The 21,086-nt window shown below is 37.8% G+C and overlaps 1 protein-coding gene across 3 annotated transcripts in view; it reads left to right on the forward strand.

The window, feature by feature from the left end:
- Positions 1 to 21,086, forward strand: part of Map3k7cl (MAP3K7 C-terminal like) — a 66,793-nt gene that overhangs the window by 16,169 nt on the left and 29,538 nt on the right. Inside the window, exons 1-2 of one of the 3 annotated variants that reach the window (XM_047564618.1) lie at positions 12,171 to 12,378; positions 14,382 to 14,490. In XM_047564618.1, the coding sequence (XP_047420574.1) occupies positions 14,421 to 14,490 (70 nt within the window). In that variant the 5' untranslated portion in view covers positions 12,171 to 12,378; positions 14,382 to 14,420. The other 2 variants (XM_047564619.1, XM_047564620.1) reach the window with 2 other exon arrangements.

The raw sequence follows: 21,086 nt of genomic DNA on the forward strand, positions 1-21,086 counted from the left end.
GTATCGCTACACTATGCTGAATTTAGTTCTTTTGGACAAATACCATGAAGTGGGGTAGCTGGGTCTTTTGGTAGTTCTATTCTTATTCTTTTGAGGAATCTCCATACTGCTTTCCAAAGTGGTTGTATTAATTTGCAGGCTCACTAACAATGTATGAATATAAGAATACCTTCCCCCATATCCTTGTTAGCATTTATTATTATATATATTCTTGATGATTGCCATTCTGATTGGAATGAGATGGAATCTCAATGTAGTTTTGATTTGCATTTCCCTGATTGCCAGAGATACTGAACTTTTTAAAATATGTCTATTAACCATTTGTAATTTTTTTTTCCTAGTTCTGGGAAGAATGTTGTTATTTTGATGGGGATAGCATTGAATCTGTATATTGCTTTTGGTAGTATGGCCATTTTGGTCCCATTAATTTTGCCTGTCCAAGAACATGGGAGGTTTTTCTAAGTTCTTCAATTTTCTATAATTTTCATTGTAGAGATCTTTTACCTCCTTGGTTAGATTAATTCCCAAACATATATTAATTTTTAGGTTACTGTGAATGGAATGATTTTTCTCATTTATTTCAGTAAAATCACTTTTAAAATATAGGAAAGCTATTGATACAGGAATGTTGATCTTGTATTCTGCTACTTTGCTGAATTTACTTCATAGCTCTAGAAGACTCCTTTGGAGTTTTTTGGATCTTCTAGATATAGGATCATGTCATTAGCAAATGGGGATAGTTTGATTTCTTTTCTATTTGTACCCTTTAATTTCCTTCTCTTGCCTGATTGCTCTGGCTAGACTGAATAGAAGTGGTGCTAGTGGACATCTTTGTCATGTTCCTGATTATAGAGGAAATGCAATCAGTTTTTCTCCATTCCATATGATGTTGACTTTGGGTTTGTCATGTATGACCTTTATAATGTTGAGGTAAGTTCCTCCTATGCCTAGTTTCTCCAGCAGTTTTGACATGAATGGATGCTGTTATGGTTTGGATGTGAGGTGTCCCCCCAAAAGCTGTGTGAGGCAATGCAAGAAGGTTCAGAGGATGCAAATGGTGTGACTCTACTTCGTGTACAACCAGAGAAACGAAAGTTGTACCCCATTTGTGTACAATGAATCAAAATGCAGTCTGTAAAAATAAAAATAAAAAATAAAAGAAGCGTATGAATATTCCAAGGCCAAGAAAACAAAAATACCACAAATGGTTAAAGATGCAAAGTGTACAAGTCTATGTACACAGGGGGCCTATTTTCCCCCTCTTCTTCATAATCTATGAAAAACCAAACAGGTCACACATCTAATTCTGGTGTAACTTCTTCAACGTGGCATAGGCACAGGGTCCCAGGTAATGGTGTGTTATCTGCAGCACTTAAAAGACAAAACAAAACACTGTGCAACCACTCCCAAGAAATACTCCCTAAAACTTTTCATATAGCCCTTAATAAATGGAGAACTAATAAAAGAAGAAAAGGTTCAGAGGAGAAACAATTGGGTCGTAAGAGTCTTAACCCAATCAGTGATTTAATTCCCTGATAGGATTAACTGAGTGGTAACTGGAGTGGCAGGGTGTGACTGGAGGAGGTGGGAATTGAGGTGTGGCTTTGGGGTGTACATTTTGTGTCTGGAGAGTGAAGACTCTCTCTCTCTCTGCTTCCTGATGATGTGAGTTGCTTCCCTCTACTACACTCTTCTGCCATGATGCTCAGCCTCACCTTGAGCCCTGAGGAATGAAGTCAGCTGTCTATGGATTGAGACCTCTGAAACTGTGAGCCCTCAAATAAACTCTTCCTCTTCTACAATTGTGCTGGTCAGATCCTTTTAGTCACAGCAGTGAAAAAGCTGACTGAAACATATGCCATCTTATATCAAAGGTCATTACTTCATCTATTGAGATGATCATATGATTCTATTTATGCTGTGAATTATATTTATTGATTTGTGTATGTTGAACCAACCTTGCATTCCTGGGATGAAACTCACTTGATTATGGTGTATTATCTTCTTGATGTGTTTTTGAATGTGGTTTCCTAATATTAAGATTATTTGCATCTGTGTACATCAGGGATGTTGGTCTGTAGTTTTCTTTCCTTGATGTGTCTTTGTCTGGTTTGGGTATTAGGGTTATACAGATTTCATAGAATGAATTTGGGAGTGTTTCCTTTTATTTCGTGGATAATTTGAGGAAGATTGGTATTAGTTATTCTTTAAAAGTCTGGAAGAACTTGGCTGAGAATCCATCTGGTCCTGGGATTTTCTTCATTGAAATGTTTTTAATTGTTTCTTCAATCTCATTGCTTGATATTGGTTTATTAGATTTTCTATATCTTCATGATTCAGTTTGAGTAGGTTCTATGTGTCTAGAAATTTGGCAATCTCTTCTAGATTTTCCTGTTTATTGGAGTATAAATTTTCAAAATACTTCCTAATGATTCTCTGAATTTCAGAAGTGTCTTTGGGGATATCATCTCTAATTTTCATCTCTAATTTTATTGATTTGGGTTTTCTCTCTTTCTTTTGGTTAGTTTGGATAAGGGTTTATCACTCATTTACCTTTTCAATGAACCATCTTTTTCTGTGTTGATCCTTTCTATTGTTTTTTTTCTCAATTTATTAATTTCAGCTCTGATCTTAATTTCTGTCTTCTATTGATTTTGAAATTAGTTTGCCCTTGCTTTCTAGGGCCTTAAGGTGTAACATTAGACTATTTGGGATCTTTCTATTGTTGCTTTTCCTTAATATAGGCACTTAATTTTATAAACATTTCTCTTAGAACTGCCTTCATATAGTCAAGAGATTTTTTAAAATTATTATTTAAAGTGTGCTTTAACATATTATGTTAAAGCTTTAACATATTATGCATGTAAAGTGTGCTTTAACATATTTTGCATATTATACACAGAGTATAATATTCTAATTAGGCTCCTATCCTTGCAGTTGTACATGGTGTGGAGTTTCATTGGTCATGTATTCATATATGAACATAGGAAAGTTATGTCCAATTCATTCTACTGTTTGTCCTATTCCTACCCCCTCTTCCCTTCATTTCCCTTTGTTTAATCCATTGAACTTCTAGTCTTTCTCCCACCTTCCCCCTTATTGTGTGTCAGTATCCACATGTCACAGAGAACATTTGGACATTGTTTTTTTTGCTATTGACTTATTTCACTTAACGAGAGTCTCCAACTCCATCCATTTACCAGTTAATGCCATAATTTAATACTTCTTTATGGCTAAGTAATATTCCATTGTGTGTGTGTGTGTATAAAATATATATTATATTTTCTCAATCCATTCATTTGTTGAAGGGCATCTAGGTTGGTTACATAGCTTAGCTATTGTGAATTGAACTGCTATGAACATTGGTGTGGCTGTATCTCTGTAGTATGCTAATTTTAAGTCCTTTGGGTATAGGCCAAGGAGTGGGATAGCTGGGTCAAATGTTGACTCCCTTCCAGGTTTCCTCAGGAATCTCCATACTGCTTTTCAGAGTGTTTGCACCAATTTGTCACATAGGTTTTGTTTCTAAGAATTTTTTTTTTTTTTACTTCTCCCAATCACCTATAACCTCATTCTAAAGTGGTTTCTGTTTTTATCTGGTTATTTATAATTTTATTCCATTATAATCTGCTAGGATACAAGGAATTTCTCTCTCTCTCTCTCTCTCTCTCTCTCTCTCTCTCTCTTGCTCCCTCTCCCATATTTTAGAGAATGTTCCAGGGGCAGCTGAGAAGAAAGTGAATTCAGTTGTTGGTGGATGAAATATTCTGTAGATGTCTCTTAGGCCCAGTTGATTAATAGCATTTTTTTCCTTTTTTTTTTTTTTTTTTTTTTTTTTTTTAGTTTTAAGAGTCTCTACTTAGTTTGAGTCTGGATGACCTATCTATTGATGAGATAGATATATTGAAATCATCCAGGATTATTGCATTTGGATTTATTTGATTCTTTATGTTGAGTCAGGTTTGTTCTATGTGCATAGGTATACCAATGTTTTTGCACTGATGTATGAGGCATAAATATTTGTGATCATACATATTGTTGTTGGATGAGTCCCTTAACCAGTCTGAAGTGATTTTCTTTGTCTCTTCTGATTAATTTTGACTTGAAGTCTACTTTCTACACAGAGAACCTTGCTCTGTGTCTTCACTGGTATGAAGTATCCTTTTTCATCCTTTCATCTTCAGCTTAGGGGTGTCTTTTTCTGCAAGGTGATCGCTTGCAAACAACAAATGACTGGGTTCTGTTTTTTAATCCATTCTGCCAATCCATGTATTTTGATTGGAGAGTTTAGACCATTTGCATTTGGTGTTATTACAGATGATTTTTATTTCCTACCATTTTGATACCTTTCGGAGGTTTAATTCAGACTTAATTTTTCTTTAGTTGACTATTCTAATGAGATTCATCCATATACTGGCTCTTGGATATTTGTTTTTCATTTCTTTCTGCATGAAGTATTTCACAAGTATGTTTTGTAAGTGGTTACAAATTCTTGAAATTTCTGCTTACCATGGAAGGTTCTTATTTCATTTTAAATTCTGAAGGATAGTTTTGCTGGATATAGCAATCTTGGTTGTCACCCTTTATTTTTAGGGGTTGGTGTATACTATTCTAAACCCTGCTGACTTTTAATGGTCTAAGAAATTAGGGGAAAGTCTAATTGGTTCATCTCTAAATGTAACCTGTGATGTTTATCTTGTGCCTTTAAAAATTCTGCCCTTTCTTTGTATGTTAGGCATTTTAGTTATAATGCATCTTGGAGAGATTCTTTCTTAATCTTGTCTGTTTGGTGTTCTAAATGTCTTTTGTGTTTGGACCTTCATCGCATTCCTAAGGTTTGTTAAATTTTCTGATATTATTTCATTGAAAAGATTGTGCATTTCTGTTTTCTTCTTTCTTTCTTTTCTTTTTTTCTTACTTTTTGTATTTCCATTTGGTTCATTTTTTTTTAAATTTTTATTTTTACAGACTACATTTTGATTCATTATACACAAATGGGGTACAACTTTTCATTTCTATGATAGTATACAATGTAGATTCACACCATTCATGTAATCATACATGTATGTAGGGTAATGATGTCTGTCTCAGTCTACTCTTTCCTTCCCTCATCCCCTCCTGCCCCATTTCCCTCTACACAATCCAAAGTTCCTCCATTCTTCTCTTTCCCCCCTGCCACCCACCCCCCTCATTATATATCATTATCCACTTATCAGAAAAAGCATTCGGCCTTTGGTTTTTTGGGCTTGGTTTATTTCACTTAGCATGATATTCTCCAACTTCATCCATTTACCAGCAAATGCCATAATTTTATTCCTCTTTATGGCTGAGAAATATTCCATTGTGTATATATACCACAGTTTCTTTATCCATTCATCAGTTGAAGGACATCTAGGTTGGTTCCACAATCTATTGTGAATTGAGCAGCTATGAACATTGATGTGGCTGCATCACTGTAGTAGGTTGTGCATTTCTTTAGTTTATATTTTAGTGTCTTCTTCTGTTTCAATGATTCTTATATTTAGTCTCTTAATGTTATCCCAGATGTCTTGAGTCTTCTGGTCATGGTCTCTTTTAACATCTTTTCTTTATTGTTAACTTTATTTTCAAGATTATATACTTGACCTTTGAGACCTGAGAATCTGCCTTCTACATGGTCTCATCCACTGGTGATTATTTCAGCTGAATTTTTAACTTGATTTATTGAATTTTTCATCTCCAGGATTTCTGTTTGGTTCTTTTTCACAATCTGTATCTCTTTATTGAAATGGCCTTTCACTTTCTGTTTTTTTCCTCTCTTACTTAGTTCATTCCTCATATCCTTTTTTTTTTTTTTCAGTTCACTGAACATTTAACTATAAAATTTAAACTTTTAAAAAATCTTCTCCTCCACTGTGGTTTCAATGGGATCAGTTGTTGAAGTGTTGTGACCTATTTGCGGTGGCTTTTTCCCTTGTCTTTTCATGGTGTCTGTATGTCTACATATCTGCAGGAATTATAACATCTTTCACATTTATGTAAAGGACTATTCATTGATATTTCTCTTAAGTGATCCAGGCTGGGCAAATATGCACTCAATGTGTACCCTCTGCTATGCCCAATATCCACAAACACTTTGAGAGACAATACTTTATTAACTAAATAATTAATGCTTTATTAACTAAATATCACTTCAGAGCAAAGTCATGTACTAATAACTCTTAGGGGGAAACTCTTATTGAAAATTTCTCCACAATTCCTCTAATCAAAGTATAAAATGTAGTAATATTCTTGAGTAGATTGAGAAATTAGTTAATAAAGATAGTAGAATGACTATTATACTACAGAGGGGTTGGAAAGGGGAGAAGAGAAATGGGCAAAGAATAAAGAAAGAGAAAAGATATAAAAATAATACAAACTAAGATTAAAACAAAGGAAAAATCAGAGAATTTGAAGCAGGAGCAGGTAAGGCAAGAAGGAAAGGAGAGACTATGAGGAACATGTGTAAACCTGAGTTAGGAAATCAAAGACAGAAAGAATGTTTCTTGTTAATGCTTTAAAACCATCAGAAGATATACTACTAGTTGGTTTGAGAGTAGGAATATGAAATAATTTAGGGAATATCATTCAATTCAACATGAAAAACAGTATCTGCAAGATCAAAATTAACATTAGAGGTATTTATGTATTCCACACCAAGGTGGGGAGATTTTTTATTGAGTCTTCCTGATTTGGATTTCATGAGGATTTAGGACCTTTAGAAGATGCCCACCTTTCCTCAGCTTTACCTCTAAGTTTCTGTGAGTATGGAGGTAGTGATCCCACCAGCTCATCTCTGAAATAATTCTAAGGGGGCCCCCTCCAATCTTTGGTGTGTCTGTGTATCTACTAGTTTTCTGATGGCTCAGAAGAGATGGTCTCTCATTGTCTGTGGCTTAGCAGCCATATTACTCCTTCTTAGGGGATGCAGTCTTTGTGTGACTTCCTGAAGGAAGGCTCCATGTATCAGCACTGTCACATCCCGTGTGGACTCCCCCATGTATATTTTGGAGTGTGTGGGGTGAGGAGGTCAAAGATACTATACTGTAGTCAGATTGAAGTGGTGCTGGGTGTCCCATGGGGGAGCATAGGGCTGCTGCCTGCACACATCACAGGTCAGTGGGCTTTTATCGAGGCACCCTGTGTGGTGGCTGTTGTCTGTGGGATGGTCTTCTGTAATCACTTTTTAGGGTATACTGCCTTTGTGTATGCACCAAGTTCTTTGCTGGTTGCTTGGTGTTATCCTCAGGAAATGCCTTTTCTGGATTTATGCATCTGAATGAGAATTGAGTTAACTGACAACTCTGGGACTTGCAGCTGTGGGCCCTCCTAGAAGTGCTGGGCACAAGAGCTGCTTCCCTGGATGCTCTGGTTTTCTTGCCAGTCAGTGCTGGTTAGTCAGCGCCTGTCTCTGTGTTGTAGGAGGCTGTATCTGCTCGTTGTTTCTGTTGGGGCTTGGGGCACAAGGCTGTTTCTGACTGCTGTGGAATGCGGAGTACCTGCTCTCCTCTTCAGGTCCTTCTTCGTAGTGGTGCTACCAGAATGCTTGGTGGTTGTCTACAACTTTGGGACCTATGGGTGTAGGTTTTCTGTGGGCAGTCTGTCTCACAGAAGCCTCCACCCTGGCTGGTGCAGCTCGCTGGGGTTTTACCTCTTACCATGATGGGGGTTGGGTGTCAGAAGGCCTGCCTTCATTTGAGTTTCTACAGTGGCTGTGGGGAGTGCTGGGTTGGAATTAGCACCTCCCAGGAGTGATTTGGGTCAGCCTCACCCCAACCCCCTTATTCATGGTGGGGTGGGTGTTATCATAACCTTTAGTTAACAGCAATCCCTCTACAAGTTCTTTCTAGATGGATTACTGAGATGACCCATTTCAGGCGTGTTTCATGTGTTTTTATTTGTTAATGTCTATAGGTGGGGAGAAACCATAGTGATTTAATTTAGCTGTGGACTCTACAAAATGGCTGCCCTGCCCAGCACAGCATTTTATCCACAATTTGGGCTGAATTATGTGATCTCCTTGACTGTCTTTGTTGCTCCTAATCCATTTTAACTTGTATGAATCCCTCCTGTCAGCAAGGAAAGGAGAGAGGGATTGTGAGTGTTTTCTCTCCCTCTTTCTCTCTTTGTTACCTTTCCCCCATGACCCCACTCAAGTTAGGGTTAAGGGTTAAGGAATCCTGTCCTTGTTTTCTGCTCCAATAGCCAAATTAAAAGTACCTCCCAGTCTCAAATGATCCAATATTGAGTTTTAGAGTGTTTACCTGCCACCCACTTCTCTGGGCAGTCATTCTTTCACTGTTCATTTCTGGGCTGTGGAGGAGGAGAGCGTTGCTGCCTATATCTTCCAAGACTCATCTCTCTTCCTCTATCTTTATTTGCTTCCTGGCAGCCATAAATTAAGCAGCCTTCTCCATCATGTGCTCCTATCACGATGTACTATGCTGCCACAGGCCCCAAGCAATGGGTTCAAGTGACCATGAACTACTGAATCCATGAACCGAAATAAACCTTTCCTTCTTTAAGTTGATCGATGAATTTATTTAGGTCTTTTGTTGCAGGGACAGAAGGCTGACTAACAAAAGTAAAAGCATCTATTGCTAAAAGGAATAAAATAAACTTATACACTTATACCACTCAGAAACATATTGTAAATCTGCTAATATTTTGATGTGCACATGAGTCCTTTCTGGATTAAATTAGTATAATTCCATTGCATTCTTAAAATACCATGTAGTTATTTTGGATTTCAGTGGTGGGTAGGGATTTCACTTGGGTTTTGGATTTGCTGATCTCTTGTACGTGTTTGGGTAAAGAGTCAAGAAATACATCATTGCTCCTAAGAGAGCAGAAGAGTTGGTAAATATTAATTATGATGGTAAAAATTTGATTTTGTATTATTAGACGCAGAAAGAGTACATTTGGATGATTTCGGATGTATTATTGTTTGTTCCCTTCTCACTGTCAAATGGTTCTTTAATGAAATACATTCCTTTGTAGTATCTGCCACACCTTTCTCAATGTCCTCTTTAATGTGATTAGGATGCAGCCATCAATATTGTAGCTCACACACTGAGAAGTCCCCAGGATAATTTAATGATTCTCAACACTTCTCTGGGATAAAGAGCAGTTGCATCTGTCAGGTCTTGTTGACAATATCCTAGAAGGAGATATTTTCGTTGTATTTAATGTACAACTGTCCCTTTCTATCTCTGGATGATGTGGCAAGAGCTTTGATAATCAGAGCAGAATAGGAAGGTGCTAGCTCATTCTGGCTCTTTCCATTCTGAACTGTCAGTTTCACTGATAACCATAGATTGCCTTGGTAATGTCAATGCCATCATCAGCTTTTCTGAAGGCAGATCCAGGGGACTGATTTGGGAGGTTACTCGGATGTGATATCCACTTCCAAATCCACTTGCACACACAAGATGTGCAACTTTGATTTTCTTGGGGTTGCACTTAGGTGTAAAGGTGGCTGATGTCAGATGAACCTAAATGACAGATCATAGAAGAAAGTTATACCTTTATTTCCTCCAGCCAAAAGCTGAGAGTCAGATTTATTCTGAACTAAAAAGTCAGTTACATGTTTAATGGAGTGCATCCTGGTGTGGTAGAAAGAGCATGAACTAAAAATTAGAAAACTGGCACCTGAGTCCTTTATTCCACAATGATCATTTGTCCTTGAGCTTATTGTTTAACTTTTCTGTGTCTCAGTTTGCTCATTTGTCAAGGAGGAATGACAGTACTGACCATGATTATTCTATAAGCTTGTCTGGAAGATGAAAATGGCATAGTGGATAAAAAATTCATTTGATAGATTATAATAAATTACATAAGGTGATATTCCTAACCGTAAAATAACATTAAAACAGTAATAATTATTTTTGGAAAGAATAGGTTTTTATACGAATGTTCTAATTGTCTGAATCTATACAACTTTATAGCTATTTATGTAATAACAAATTAATTTTCCATTCATTTGATCAAGGAAACGACAAGGAAACAATATTGTGGTTTAGATCTGGAACGTCCTTCAGAGGCTCGTGCGTTGAAGATTTTCCCCCCAGTGCAGCAATGTTCAGAGGTGGGGTTCTTAAGAGGATGATTGGATCGTGAGGCTCTAACCTCATCAGTGGATTAATTCACATTATGGAATAGTAATGTTGAACAGATTATTAGGAGGTGGGTGTAGGTGGGGGTTTGTGTGCATTGGGGTGTGCCCTGGAAGGGCTGATCTTGTCCCTAGCCCCTTCCTTGCCATCCACACCCCTCTGCTTCCTGGCTCCCATGAACTGAGTAGCTTTCTTCCACCAAGTCCTTCTTCCACCATGTTCCATCCAAAGCAATGGAGCGGGCCAACCATCAACTAAAACCTCTGAAACCGTGAGCCCAATACAATTTTCCTCCTCATATGTTTGTGTTAGGTATTTTGGTCACAGCAATGAAAAGCCCGCACATTTGCTAAGTCCTTTACTTGTTGACTTAATATTTTTTTGAGCAGTTTTAGGTTTACCAAAAAAAAAAAAAAAAAAGAATGAAAAGTAGAGTTCTTATATATTTTATCACCCTCCTCCCTCCTAATTTCCCTTTTACTAGCATTTCACATTAGTGCGATGATCCATTTGTTACAATTTTGACCCAATGCTGATACATTATTATCACCTAAGTATCATGATTCATATCAGAGTTCATTCTTGGTGCTGCAGGGTCAGCAGATTTTGATAAATCTGTAATGACATATGTCTACCATCACAGTGGATCACATGCAATAGTTTAACTGCCCTAAAAATCTTTGGTACCTCACTTATTTTTCCCTCCCTTCTCTCTTTCTGAACCTCTGACAACCACCAATCTTTTTATTATTTCCATAGTTTTGTCTTTTCCAGAAGGTCATGTAGTTGGAATCACATAGTCTGTAGACTCGATCGCTCATTTCTTTTTATCCCTGAATAATATTCCATTGTCCGAATGTTCTTGTTTGTATGTCTGCTCTCCTGTTGAAGGACATCTTGGTTGTTTCCCAGATTTGAGGATTATGAATAAAGCGTGTATAAACATTTGTGTATGGTTTTTTGTGTGGATATAAGTTTTCCGCTCACTTGGGTAAATACTAAGGAATGTCATTGCTGGATCACATGGTAAGAGTTTGTTTAGTTTTGTAAGAAACTGTCAAATTGTTTTTTGAAAGTGGCTGTACCATTTTGCACTCTCACTCACAGTGAATGAAGAGTTCCTGTTCTTTCACATCCTCACCAGCTTTTGATGGAGTCAGTGTTTGGGATTTTGGCTCTTGTAGTAGGTGTGTAGTGGCTTGCCAGTGTTGTACTAATTCATAATTTCCTAATGGCATATGAAGTTCATCATTGTTTCATAGGTTTAATTGTCATCTATAGGTATTTTTTAGCTGAGTTATCTGTTCAGATATTTCACCCATTTTTTGACTGGGTTGTATGTATTCCTGTCATGGAATTGAAGATTCATTTGTCCATTTTGGACATCTGTCCTTTATCCAATGTGTGTTTTGCACGAATATTTTCTAGCCTCTGGCTTGTCCTTGCATTCTTTTATAATTGTTTATTTTAAATTATTTAACCTTATGGTCCAACTATTTTTAAATACTCTTGGTTTCCAAGTTGACAGTGGTTAAAAAGGTTGAAAAATCCTAATGCTCCCTTCCTATTTACCAGGGACTCTTCTGCGGTTGGTCGCATTTGTAGAATGGATCAAGTCATCAAGCCCATCACGGGCTCAATCTCAAACCTCACGTTCTTAACCGGGATCATCGCTGCTATCATCTGAGAGCCAGCTTGTGGCCTGTCCAAAGTGGCTGGTGTGGCGGAGCTGATTGGAGCAGCGGACATTTTTGCTGACTAGAGTCATGCTATCTTTGCCAGTTTGCTGGAATAGACACAGACACCGATTGGGTCACGCTGAAGACATTCCTGTCTTGTGAAGCAAGTCTGTTTGTATTTTAGGTTTGCCAGGACTAATGAATTAAAACATTTGGACTCTCCACAACTTGCTGTTTATCAATGCCTCTGACAGGAGGAGGGTTTTCTTTTGCTCTTGCTTTTTCTAGAAACATGACAACATCCTGGCTGTTGGAGAGGCAAGGAAAGGAGAGAGGGGTTGTGGAGGGAAGCGGAACAGGGAGGTCCCGTGGGACGCTGGGGTCTGGGGCAGAGCAGGTAGCAGCGTGCAGCCCTGACAGCTGTCCCTGCTCCTCAGATTGTCAGCGGCTGCTATGCAGCAGGTGCAGCTGGGTTGCTCACTGAGTCTTCACTCCACAAAGGCAGCGACTGGCCAAGGCAGTGGCTGGTCCTGGATTACACAAGTGCAGACACTCAACTAAGTGAGGTAAGGCGACAGGTGTGAAAAGCGAACAAACTGCTCAGAGCACCAGCACCTTAACCAAAGCTTGGTCACAGCTTACAGCCGAGAGCAGGACGCAGTGGCCTGTCCCCCCAGGCGGTGGGATGGAAAGGCAAGTTGGTTTAGGGGCTCTTGTGGTCGATGCTGTGTGGAACTCAAAATCCACCCAGCCTTGACACCATCCTGTCTCAGGCAGACAGATGTTTTCCGTTGTGCTGGGGGAGGGGTTGTAATTAGCTGTGTTTATCAATTTCATTTCCTGTAGCTGGAAAATATACTAGGGGACTCTTTACAAAATCCTGGAGGCAAATATCTACCTCTTGTGTTTATTTCTTGGTGCAGGAAAGTGTTGGGAGATTTACTCCGAAAGGAGTTTAGCTTTCTGTCTTTTGATGTTATGATAAGGGGTTGAGGATTGTACAGTGTGCAATAGCAAGACTTTTTCTTTTAACTTTAACTTTTGGGGATTTTGATGGTTTTGTTAAACTTGAGATGGTCTGTGCTATTTCTCCAGGAACAGGTGGCTGGCAATGTACTTGATTCTAAGCAGAAGAAACTACAGAGAAGTGTGTCCAAGTTAGGACAAAAAAAATCCTCAGTCAAGAAACTGTAACTTTATGTGGGCTTTTTTTTCAATACCTCAGGCCACTTTTTGTAACTCAGAAGTACACTACATGGGTAGGGTGCTTATTTGTTTATTGCTCTCTGTGGTGTTAAATGAATGGGCCCAATCTGATGCTAACTGGGTGATAAAGAGTTGCTGGTTTTTCTCCAAAGTTGTACTAGGTATTTAATATAAGTGTGCTCTCTTTCCATATACTGGATGAGATGATTCCAAACATATGGATGTCTAACTATACATGCAAATAAGCACTTACTTTGACCCTATATGTAATTGTAAAAACAAAATTTTCAGTGTTCTGAAAACTATTTTTAGATACAGAAAAGTTATGGGAAAGAGCAAAGACCTTGCTATGAGAAAATGTCCTTCTACAGTAATTCCCAGAATCTTGCTAAGGATGGCTAAAGAGATATTTATATTTTGACATTTTTAGAGATGTTTTCCTTAAAATATCATTCAGGTTTTTTGGTTTGCTGTCTACATGAGGAGAGCAGAGGGTTTAGGGGAAGCAGGACCAAAAATAGAAAAGTTAAATATATATATCTAAATAACAAAGTTATCATGTATTTATAACAATATCTTTTCTTAGTCTCTGTGAACACCAATTTATCAAATATCTTGTTTAAAGTGTATTGGGCTAAATTCTCTTATGACACAGAAATGGTTATTCAATCATGTCATTTCCATCTTATATGTAAGGTGATTTCCCACTCATTCAAAGTTTATTAATTAAATGATAATTTAATAGGTGGGGTAGAACACCGATAGGTTGTTTTATCTTTTGCTTGTATCATCCATTGATAAGAGGTAAAAAGTTAGGTAAAAATGTTTGATTGATTTATAGGTGGTTAATCAGATATTTAAAGAACATAATACAACGCAATTGTAGTATATTATTAAATGGCCTTTGGTATTCTTTAAATTATCCCATGCTATTCATTCTTTGCCACTCACCCCCAGATCAATAATTCAGATTTAATTTAGTCTTTTGAGCATGAAAAGGTAGCCTAATCTGAAGTTATCTGATACCCTATTAAGATATTAATATCAATATCTTTTCTTTATCCCCCTCAAGTAAAAATAAAATACTATATATACGTGACCTTGAAAGCTAGAATTGAACTTTTCAGCATGAGGGAATACTGAAAAACTGATGTAGATAGAGATTTTCACCACAGTTCATTTGTTCTAGAAAATTGCTGAAGTAATTTCTGTATAAGCCAGAAAAAAATTTAATGGGTCAAGCGGATACTTTTGTAGTAGAAAAAGGAGGTTTGCCAAATTTCCTTCCAATTTTCAAGGGCCTCTGAGTATTCAGAGGTGTGATATTGGGTAAAGTAACAAGGGAGCTCTCTTGTCCTCACAGCTGGAAGACCCAGGAGAAGGCCGGGCCTCAGGTGCCCACATGATCAGCACAGCCAGGGTACCTGCGGATAAGCCAGTACGCATCGCCTTCAGCCTCAATGATGCCCCAGGTATGCTCTGCTGTGGGGAAAGGGCTGCCTTCCTCAGGACCCTCCTTTCCACCCCCTTCTCTAATTCCACAGAGGATGTTTAAATTTGCATGTGTGCATGACCTGGTGAAGAGAAGGTGCATGACATTCCTTTATGCAGTTAGGTTGTGGCTTCCAGAAATTCCTCCTGAGATGTCCTTCCCCACATTGATTTGGTTGTCTTAGTTCCTTTCTTCTTTTTTTCCCCCTTTCTCCTTTTTAGCTTTCTTTTAGAGTAAGATTCATAGAGATGTAACCATTCCTAAGGATAGCAGAGTATGTCGTTAAATCTGCATGAGGAAACGTTTATTAAGAGCTGGCAGTTGGTTAGGTAATACAAAAATATCACTGTCCCAGTTCCAGTAACATTTGTTGAAGCCTGAGTTTGAAGTGGTTTCGTACTGGTTTCTTGCTGGTGCTCCCACACTTCCGGCTAAACAGACCTCAGCAGGAGTGATGAATGGGGCAGGTGAGGCGGGGCCTCTAGAAATAGTAAGGTCTGAGGTGAGGTTGCCATACTTAGAGCCCTTAGTCATGGCTCCCCTCAATGACCTCTTAACACACATATTGAATTGCACCACCTTTGAACAAAGGACCTCATGTGGGGGGAGGTCACAGTGGCAAGGAAAGGAGGGCTTGGCTCTCTTCCACTGGCATCAGGCCTTGTTCTCAGCTTAATGCCATCTGCTAAAACACATGTTCAAACTGCATTACCACTTAAACCATAGGTCTTTTGAGGACTGATTCTCCCCCTCTTTCTCTCCCTGCAATACCATGTGGGTGTGATGCTTTAAAAATTAAAGATCGAAAAGGGACAGGATCATTCCAAAATAACGTGAAGTAAGGAGCAGGGCTCTGTAATTCTGATGTGACGTAGTCAATGCATTCTTGGGGTTTATTACATCAGGAGATTACGTAAGTGACACATCTACTCTGGAGTTTCCGGACTGCAATAGAGGACACATTGCAGAATAGGAAGAGGAGAAGCCTTGACTCTTCATGATCTATTTTTCCAGAATTCTTCCCACGACCTGCTGTTGTATGATGTCCCCACTCAGGAGTAACACTGCTAAACAATGGTGGAGAGAAACCCTCCCAAAAGGTGAACCAATCCCACCCAACACAGAAGTGACATCTGCCATTAGTTGCACTTCTCTTTTGTATTAATAATTCACTTTTATTTCCAATTCCTAAAAGAACCATGTAATGAAGGTATGAACTTTATTTATAGAAACAAAGATTGAGACCCAGAGACCATTCTGTTCTTAAGTAATGGAGTCCTACACTCAGGTCCTTAGACTTGCATGTCCAAATTCTTCATTATTCCCTGTTCCTTCTCTCATTGAAAAAGAAAAATCCTTTCAGTTTTAAATGCATTTCATAAAACCAAGATTTCAAAGAAAGTCAGCATGCAAGTGAGTAGCTCGCAAGACACACACATCCAAATCCACAACCCAGAGAGGAAGGAGCTGCGTGATTTCTTTCTTCTGCTCATGTCCCACATGAAAAGAAGAAGCTCTGTCATAATGAACAGTCTTTCAAAGAAAATTTCAGTACATACAACTTGCTTACCCAAGTGATGTTATTACATCATCATTGTGGACCAGAAAATAAATGCACTAATCGGAAAAGAGCCATATAAAAGTGAATCTTGATATTAGGTCTGCATGAACAAAATCTTCTTGAAGCACAAGATGTTTAACTTGTAATTTATTTGCCATCATATTTGAACTCTTTTGCTCGTACTTGATTTTCATCAATGAATTCAGATTCCTTTATTCCAGTTTCTGTCTTTTCTTCCAAATATCTCAGGAATGCCTGATTTTTTTTTTAACTATTACCTTTATTTTTTAACTTGTGCATTATAGTTGTACATAATGGTATAATTTGTTGTTACATATTTGTACATGCACATAATATAACAATGAAATTTGACCAACATCAATCTCCAGTATCTCCCCTTTTCCCCTCCCTACTCCCTCCCCCTCTCCCTTTCTTCTATTTTCCTGATTGCCCTTTAACTTTCATGAGATTTTTCCTCTCCAACCTTCTTTTCCTTTTACCTCTCTAACTTCCACATGAGAGAGAAAATGACCACTGACCTTCTGAGTTTGGCTTATTTCACTTAACATGTCCTCAAGTTCCATTCATTTTCCTGCAAATGACATAATTTCATTTTTCTTTAGGACTGAATAAAACTTCATTATGTATGTATACCACATTTCTTTATCTAAGAATGCCCACTTTTGAAATTCATGTTTCTTAATAGTAGTTTCAAAAAATGGGTTATTATTTATTTTAAGTAATTCCTGCTGCATCTATTTCCTACCACTCCGACACTTGACACAGTTCTGTTGGAGTAGAGGACTCAACACTTGACACAGTTCTGTTGAAAGATCAGCCTCCCTGTTGGGGGTCATAGGCATGGCATGTCTCCATGTGTAGTTGCTTTTTAATATTAATAATCAATATATCATTAGAAACTTATTGGAAAAACTTTGGGAAGGTTTTACTGTATTGGGACACAAAATAGTACACAATAAAAATTTAGTAATAATACATAGATAAAATATATGAAAATAAACAATTGTAGCTATACTTGAGTTAAAAACTATGATTACTTTAGTATAATAATTTCTAAATATAGATGGATAAAGAGGCAGAAAAATAGAGAGATTCAGCCTCAGAACACTTGGTGTCTCTGTCTGCTGTTTCACTACTGCACCGACGCTTCCCATCCACCTAGGACCCCCGACCACTGCTAGGGCTGGACCCTGGCAAATTTCTATCCTCAAGTCTCGTAAAAAGATGTATGAAGGCTTATGATGAACATACTAAAATTAAATTTTTATCTTATGATTAATATGTCTCCTCTCTAGGAAGGGCACCTATAGGGGAATCTCTGGATTCCCCAGGAGCTGGGGCTCAGTATTTCTCAACCTTGCCTGATTGCAGTGTTTATCTGAGAGCATCTATCAAGAATGCATGATCAAAGGTCTTATATATTCTGATTCAGGAGATACATTACTTCTTTAGAAAGAAAAAGAAACCCCCCTCCTGTGTTTATGCATGCCATAAATACAAGATTTCAAGGACTAGTCAGGGTTCAGAACTCTGAACTTTTCCATGCACATAAGTTGTGAGTACATAAAAAGATGCTTTGCAGATATTTGGTAACACTCCCTTCAAATTCTTGAATAAGGAGCATGTGGGGTGTCACACAGACATTTGCTGTCATGCAAGCTGTGCATGCCTTTTGAATTCCAGTGCTTGTGGCCTTCAGATCACACATTTAGGCAAAACACATCCAAGGCCTTGATAGTAAATGAGAAGCTAGCTAAGGTGAATTTTGGAGGAGTGATTACTTATTGTTGGATTTATTATTGATGAATAAGCAGAGTTCAAGAAAAAGGAGACATCTTTGCTTATAAATGCTGAGATGTTTATATCTTATGAACCTGACCTAGTGCTCATTCCCTCCAGTCATTTTAGGTCTTTTTTTTTTTTTTTCTTTCTTGTTTTGCATGTATTCCTGAGATGATTTAGTATAGAAGTTAAGGACGTAGAGCTTTGGAGTCAGAGATTCATAATTTCTAGACCATCTCCATCATTATTTGTATGTGATCTTGACTAAGTCATTCAAACTTGCTGGGATTCAGTTTTCCATAAGGTGTTTATAATAGTAACAGGATTGTTGTAAGAATGAAATGATACCTTATAGGTTAAGTATTTAGCAAATTACCTGATGGAGATTAAGCATTTAACTCATCCTTATAATTATGATTGATTGTGTAGTGTTAAGGCAAATGAAAATTAATAAGTGGTTGTATACCCCACCTATGTCTCATACTTAATGTCAAGGTAGATCCACCCCCGCACCCCCACCCTGCTGTCCCAGGGTCGCTTAACCACTTAGCCACATCCCTAACCCTTTTTTGTATTTTATTTTTGAGTCAGGGTCTTGCCAAGTTGCTTAGGGCCTCGTTCATTTGCTGTGTCTGGCTTTGATTTTGCGATCCTCCTGCCTCAGCCTCCCAAACCACTGGGATTATACACCTGGCTCAAGGTAGATGTTATATTGCAAATGGCCTGTAACTATTTAGGGACTAGTTATGCTATTAGTGGATTGTGAGTTGTCCTGCTTCTTCTCTGATCATTAGCTGACCTTTATTCAGTTTTTATGTGTCCAACACTCTGACAAAGGTGATGGGATTCACAAAGGAGCTTACAGTATAATCCTTCTCATGGACTGTATAAGGCAAAGAGATTTTGAAAAAATCTCTTTGTCACCCAGTGCAGTTGATAACAGCTTCTTGGAAAAGGTGATAATCAAACCTGGCTTAAAGGCAAGTAAGTTATAGAAAGGCAATCTAGGAAAGGTGTCGTTTCTGGATGCCAGGTACAAAAAAGGGGGTATATATCTTTTTACTGTTTTTCTTTCTTCAAACAGAAATTCTCTCTAAACAGAAAGCACAAACCAAAGTGAGGAGTCAAGAAGAGCATGGTGTGTTCAGAAAATACTGATATTGGATAGTCAATTGGAGTAGAAGTCTGAACTGTAAAATAACATCATGCTTCCTACCTAGTCCTGTCTTGAGCCAGGCATTGTGCTATGGGCTTAGGTGGGATATTATTTAGATAGCAATAGACTAGAAATACTGAGCAATAGAGTAAAGTGAATGAAAGTTCAGCAAAAGAGTTTGTATTTGAGAAGAAGCAATTACATTTCAAAAGTCCTTAAGCAAAGGCCTAATATGATGAAAATGGTAAAGATTTGGTGGAATAGTTCATAATGTAGAGATATTGAGAGAATGGGAAAGGCTTTTCATAATGGTACAGAAAGATAAATGATGAGAATATGGATTTAAGAATGGAAAAGGATGACTGAATTTATAATATATTTTGAAGGAAGTATTGAAAGAATGCGATGGACAGACTGCCCTTGTTGGATGGGATGTTAGTTGGTTATTCTTCATTGATAGCAGAATGAGCCACAGACTTCAAATAGACCATGGACTTTCAGGAGTTTAAATAAAGAAAGCAAGGTTTAGGGTAAAAATCCTATCTATCTATCTATCTATCTATCTATCTATCTATCTATCTATCATCTATCTTATCCATTCTACCATCAGAGTCCTTCATGAAGAGATACTTAGTTAATTGTAATTTCTGGAAGCAGAGATGCCTGTCTTCAATAAGATAATGAAAAGATCCTTATTACTTCTGAACTAGGAATTCCAAAGAGTTAACTTTCTAATCTATATTCTTTGTGGAGTTAATTTTCCCTATAAAAATATGCAGTATAGAAATATGAATCCTACCTATTGGGTTATTAGAGAATCACTGTCTCTTTTCCAGTTAAGAAAATTTAGAGTTGTCCATCCAGGTACTAGGATTTCATGTTAGTTACTTGAGAATTTTGTTTTTCTCCAGCTGAGCTAAAATCTGGCACACTCACATGCAAATTTAGACTTTGGTGCATTCTTTTTTTTTTTTTTTCCTTTTTAGTTTTTATTTAGTAAGCGTCAAGGACACCAGTTTCCACCTAAGCTGATAGCTGCTAACATTTTTGTTTTTAGAAAATTCTTTTAAGTATTAGAATTTTTCATGTCTGGGCACAAATTAATCATACATCATTATTTAAAAAATTCAGGACCCATTTCATTGGTGTCTCTTTAAGATAATACAATTTTCTCTGCAAATATCAGGATGGAAGTGTGAACTTTGTGGCGTAGCTGAAATAGTCACAAGTGGGAATGGCGTGGCTGTTTTTTGTGTACATGTGTGAAACTGGCTTAGCAAAACTGTGATGCATGTGAAGCCTATTTTGTCCTTGTCCCCTTTCTTCAACTGTTCCTAACTTTGTTATGATTCGCCCTATCCTCAGAGCCTAGATACTTCTGGTTCTCTCTTCCATCCAGATTCTTAATGCTTGTTCTTTGGAAAGACTCTGGAGAACCTCATCTACACCTAAACTATAAGTGAATATTGAGGTTGACCTTTTTATCTCTCTCTGTGTTTTGCTTTTTGTTTTTCATATCCACTCAGTAGAAAGTCAAACCATAAATCTCACTAGGATTTTAGATACCAGGCAACTTGATAAGGATGGCATTAAGGGGAGTCAGGGGCTGTGACAGCCATTTTGAACTCTCAAGTCATCTGTGCCAGCCTGGGCCTGTGCTTAAAGCTCCCTCAGCATGCAGTGACCAAAGTCAGAGGAAAGTTCCTCAGGAGTTGGTGAGAGGGGGGTTTCTCCTACATTTGTGTTCTGCAGGGAGCACAGAGTTGGGAACCATACTAGAAGTTTATCAGAGACTTATAAAATTAGTAATACAATAAAGCTACCTGGAGATCATTATCATCAGTGAAGATTCTTTGGGAGTTACTGGTTTGCATCTGTTGCTTAAGGTTGTAAAGAAATGAGAGTAAGAGAGGGTTCATTGAATACCAGGTGCTTTTACTTGTATCATCTCCTCAATTTAACCCTGGCAAAAACCCTGCAGGAAAGTGTTGTCGTGTGCATTTTAAGAAATGTGCAAATGTTGGCTAGGGGGATTAAGTAATCAGTCTCAAATCAA

The sequence above is a fragment of the Sciurus carolinensis genome, chromosome 9 (assembly GCF_902686445.1).
Source record: "Sciurus carolinensis chromosome 9, mSciCar1.2, whole genome shotgun sequence".
Taxonomy (NCBI): Eukaryota; Metazoa; Chordata; class Mammalia; order Rodentia; family Sciuridae; genus Sciurus; species Sciurus carolinensis.